The sequence below is a fragment of the Trichoplax adhaerens genome, genomic scaffold (genome assembly GCF_000150275.1).
Source record: "Trichoplax adhaerens TRIADscaffold_7 genomic scaffold, whole genome shotgun sequence".
Lineage (NCBI taxonomy): Eukaryota > Metazoa > Placozoa > Uniplacotomia > Trichoplacea > Trichoplacidae > Trichoplax > Trichoplax adhaerens.
In genome coordinates this window covers 2,797,813-2,803,039 of record NW_002060949.1, presented here as the reverse complement: position 1 = coordinate 2,803,039, position 5,227 = coordinate 2,797,813, and the positions used below count along the sequence as shown (strand labels likewise).

At 31.9% G+C, this 5,227-nt stretch overlaps 1 protein-coding gene across 1 annotated transcript in view; it reads left to right on the top strand.

The window, feature by feature from the left end:
• The window catches only part of TRIADDRAFT_14457 (uncharacterized protein), a gene marked incomplete at both ends in the record, with an annotated part of 2,407 nt that extends 209 nt beyond the window's left edge, over window positions 1-2,198 (top strand). The window contains 5 exons of the mRNA XM_002114330.1: window positions 467-561; window positions 880-1,166; window positions 1,300-1,495; window positions 1,585-1,827; window positions 2,034-2,198. Coding sequence (XP_002114366.1) covers window positions 467-561; window positions 880-1,166; window positions 1,300-1,495; window positions 1,585-1,827; window positions 2,034-2,198 — 986 coding nt within the window. The remainder of the gene's footprint in view (window positions 1-466; window positions 562-879; window positions 1,167-1,299; window positions 1,496-1,584; window positions 1,828-2,033) is intronic.
• Window positions 2,199-5,227: the final 3,029 nt, after the last annotated feature.

The window sequence follows — 5,227 nt, the reverse complement described above, 5'->3', positions numbered from 1 at the left end:
TATATCAATAGCAGTCTCACGTACATAGTACCATTCGAGTTATTACTATAGGGTATAGACCAGTAAGATTGATCATTTTTCATCAGTTGTGCTATGCTATGGTATGAAGATCGTTTATTATGAAATAGTGAAATTTAATTTAATAAACTCTAAATCGTTAAACTCGTCAACTTCATTGACCGCCTGTTGATTGTGCCCTTTAAGTCATCATTTGTGCAATGGCCGAGACGAACGGATATGCGTTCATTAAGGGTTAAAAATCATTGGATAGGATTAATGAGCTCTGATTATACAATTATTAATAATGAAGAGCAACTTAGAATATAACAATGAATAAAGCTTTATTTGTAAGTTATGGAAAATGACGTCAGTTATACATGCGAATGCAAAATTAATGTGTGATTGCAGCTAGGATATTAGTATAAATTCAGTTGATAACAGTTTGTTTATTACAAATCCATTCTAGGTCGTTTTGGAAATCAAGCTGCTCACTTCTTGGGTGCATTTCGCTTCGCAAAAGGCATCAATCGTACTCTAGTCTTGCCTCCTTTTCGTCAAGAGGTACATCCAAATTTAACTTATTATGCAATGAAATGAGTATCGTAGTTGTTGTTGGCTACGTTTTAGATAGTTGTTACCGTAGCATGGAATGGGTTGCAGCTTTCATCTATGCGATAATATTATAGTAGAGATATACTTTGATCGTTTTAGAGAAAATTCTCTGATGTAAATTTGAACTAATGATAACCTTTTGATTTTGTATTCTGATGATTAAATGCCTTACAAAATTTTTATAGTATTATTTAATTCGATTACTATATAGGGTCTTGTATAGGCCGTGTTTAGGCTTGACACTGTGTTTCTGTTTTACTTTCAAAGGTACATATTCCTTTTACAGACTTTTTTGAATTAGAGACCATACAGAAATTTCATCGAGTAATATCTATGGAAAAATTTATGAAAGAGTTGGCACCGAAATATTGGCCTAAAGGTCAACGTCGAGGCTATTGTTGGCTACCTCCTAGCTCAGATGCAAAGTGTCAACTTAAAGAGCATTCGTTCGCCTACTTTTGGGATCATTTCAATATTGACTTCGATGATTATGTACGCTACTTCTTATCGTACGATACATCATATCCACAATCAGTACAACAGTGGCACGAAACGTAAGTTTTAGTTATGAAAATTTGCCTGCAAACTATTGATATCGTCAAAATCATATCTATTAGCTTAAGTAATGTGCTATGCTAGTGTAAGATATGCATTCAATTTATCTATGTAATCTCAACACTATATTAGATTTCCTGCTTCGAAACATCCTGTTCTTGCGCTTCGAGGTGCCCCTGCAAACTTTCCAGTAGCTGATGCTGATAGACCTTTACACAGGTATTTGATATGGACCAAGGAAATGAATAAAACAGCTGATGAAGTTATTCAGCAATATATGCCAGATGGTGCTTATGTTGGCATTCATTTAAGAAATGGGATAGATTGGGTAATTTTTATTGAACTCTAGATATGCCATATTCTATGCTGAAACTTTTCCTCTATCATTTTTAATTTCACGTAATTTCATTTATACAGGAAAATGCATGTAAATCAATGACTGCAGCTATGGAGGTTGGCCATTATATGGAATCGCCGCAATGCTTAGGTAGATATCCAAAAAAGGAAGATGTCAACCCGGATTTATGTTTTCCAAGTGATAAGGAAATACTAAAACGTGTCAAGAAAGCTGTGAATAAAATAAAAGCCAAGTATGTCTATGTAGCAACTGATCATAACCCCATGATTGAAAAATTGACGAAACATTTGCAAAAGAAAAAGGTATTATATGTAGTAAACTATAGTTGTATCAAAGGATAAAAAATTTACTTTAAATTTATTAAAGATAAGTTACATGTGTATATGTTTACTCGCTATGACAGTAACTATAATATCTACTTGATGATACATCCTACGTAAATTTTCGCAAGGATGCTTTAAGTATCTATATCCGGTTACTTTTGATTGTGTGATTGAATATTTTCTAGGTTAAAGTGGTTCACGTCAACAATAAATTACCCCAGACAGATCTTTTAATACTCGGTAAAGCCAATTATTTCATCGGCAATTGTATTTCATCGTTTACATCCGTAGCTACTCGTCAGCGTCAAGCAGCAGGTTTACCAACAAGCTTTTTTGGATGGAACAAGGAACTTACTAGTTTTAATTTACCATCTTAAATATGTTGATTTGATCTGACATTGAAATTTAGGGGACACTTGATAAAGCCCATTAATGATCAGACTATATTTGCCAGCAGTAGTATTTGGTAAAAACAGTTAAAGGATGAAGAGTAGTATTAATTTTGATTAGCTATACGGATTAAGTTCAAATGTGACGACATTCAAATGGTGTCGATAGATTGATTATAGACTTGCATATAAGCCATACTATTGGTTCGATACTTCTTGTATAGCCGAAATGGCAATTAAGATTCAGGTAAATTTTAACCGATCATGGCATATGATAATCATATGACTAAATACTTTAGTTTAATATCCATTTGCAGATCTTTTCTAATGATCTTCTCATATGAATATTTTTTTAATGTCCTATATTTTATATGCATTATTATTTATATTGTTATTTGATTAGAAATTGAAGATTATCTACCCTTCGCTGAAATGCTCTAGTTTTATATGATTATAAGAATTTTTTCCAATATTTCAAATCATTTTATGTAAGTGACTACACTATTATATACAATATAGCATACATGACAGTACTCTGTCATCGTTAGTATCAGAGTAAATGTGTTTTCACTTTAAACTTTTGTTCGGATGTTGACAATTGAAACGCTATCTGCTTTCATTGTTCAATTTGCGTTATATGATTTACATACCTTCTGGGATCTGCCATTGCACGTGCTTTATTTATTTATCATGGCAACTGTTACATTGAATCAAGTTAGCTAGGATACTGTATGTATTTAGAATGCTGCGTAAGTACCGTGGAGTGATTAAGTAATATACTCTACAATTATGGGATCAATACAGGGTTTGTATGTTAGTATGGTTAGCTGACACGGTACTTAATACTACTGCAGTAATCCAGTTAGAATGATTGATGCAGTAAAATTTTAAATTGTCAATACATGAAATGATAAAAGTTAAAGGAAAAGCGTACATCGTAATACTGACATGAGGTGTAGCATGAAACAGAATTCAGGCTCATTCAAACAATTCAATCGGGTAAAAGATGATAATATAGCGACAGTGGTAAATTCCTGCGTTCAAATCTTTCTTAGAGGACTATACACATTCAGGGATTGTTCACATTCTATAGAAGGTACTTCTTGGCACTTAGTATTTTATGATTAAAAGCCATTATTGCCGTAGATACAATCATCTGCTGAATACTTTGACGTTATGATGACGTAAATCTTGGCTCTTCATAATCTCAGGAACAATTCTGTCTCTCTTGTCACTGTCGTTAAGAATGGCCTAGGTTTTATCTACAGATATACATACTTCCTGCTGTGAGTGACAAGGATTCATTTAATAATAATTTCTTTAGGCTACTTTTTTTAATCTATCCATGAATAGCATAGGCTATTGTATTTCATACAACGATTACGACTGTTAGGCGCATAAATAAGCGAATACTATACATCCCTCGTAAACAAAACTGATAAGTAATAGCATTCTGAGTACAAGACACTATCACGTCAGGGAAGTATTAAAAATCATAAAAGCGTAATTTTATAATTGTTTATTACTCAACAACTTGAGAATTGAATTACAAGTACTTACGCTATTGTCCGTATTTCTGTACGAAATATCTTTTATGCATTATTTTACTTCATTTTTTTTTACAAGTTGTTTTCTATTTCAATCATTTTATTACCTATTCCATTAGGTATGTGAACTATTCGGGATTTGATTATTAATTTTTGATCTTAACGAGGCCTGACTGTACACTATTTGCGATAGCAATTTTCTGTATTTAGAGTTTTGCTAGTGGTCATTAAAAATACAATATGCAAATACAATATGTAAGCCCTAAAGTAGACGTGCCGCTTTTGATTTATTTGTGAGTTGCGGTAGTTAAATCGCTGCTAACTTTTATATCTTAAATTTAATAGTTATAGGGTTTCAGTGTCTTTTCATTAGAAAATTTCAATTTAAAACGAAATAAAGTGAAAAATAAATGACGCCGAAACTACATTGGAAATAAAAGAAAAATATAACTAAATGTTGCACAAATATTAAACAGCTATTATACAAATTAATGATTGCTATAGAGCTGATTGCAACATCATGTTAACTCTGATTATCATTATAATTAATTAATGCATATCCCTGAGAGTAATTCTTGGAGAATTGGAATACCACATACCACATACTAGAATTTAATGGGGTTATACATATTTCTCTAGGTCAAGTTGTTTGTGACCGAGTTGGGTGGAATCAATTATCTAAACCATTATTCTTATGTAACTACATTAAATTATCATTAAACAAAAGGTCTTTGAGTTTATTATTCTTTTGATCTAATGGCGATCAATCGAATGCAAAATAATAAAATCATTCACATCTTTCATTAAATAGCGGTATCATTGAACCAATAGCAAGATAGAACATAAATTATCTCCGAATGATTACAATGTTAAAACCTTCAACAATTCTGTGCTTGGCTGTTTACACTACTTATTACTATTCTGTAGTTGAAAAATTCGCCAGTGTACTTAATTTTACGATCAGTGGTCGATAAGTCACGTCGTTCTTTCTTGTAATCATCGTTAAAAATGGAGTTGGCAAGATGAAGTCTCTATTTTTAATCGTACTGGTAAGAGATAGTTTTAAATCGGTATTGATCACACATGAATTTATTTAGCTACAGTTAGCTTCATTTTTACTCTTATTTTAATTTTTTTTAACCGTATTTCACTTGATTAGTGTAATGGTAACCAAGTTCTAGTTATCGAACATTATTTTTTTAATGCCCGCTAATGTATGGCACTTCATGACAATGACTGTGATCATTGTTAGCTTATTATTATAACTCTTCTACTCTTGAATCGCAGTAGACGATATCCTACTGTTAGATTAATCTGCCCGAAACACTTGTAGAATTAGTGAAGATTGAAATAAAAATCAAGATTACGAATACAATACTGTAATTATTAACCGTGCGAATGTTATCTCCAATTAATAGGCTAAAATTTTACTATTAAATGTAT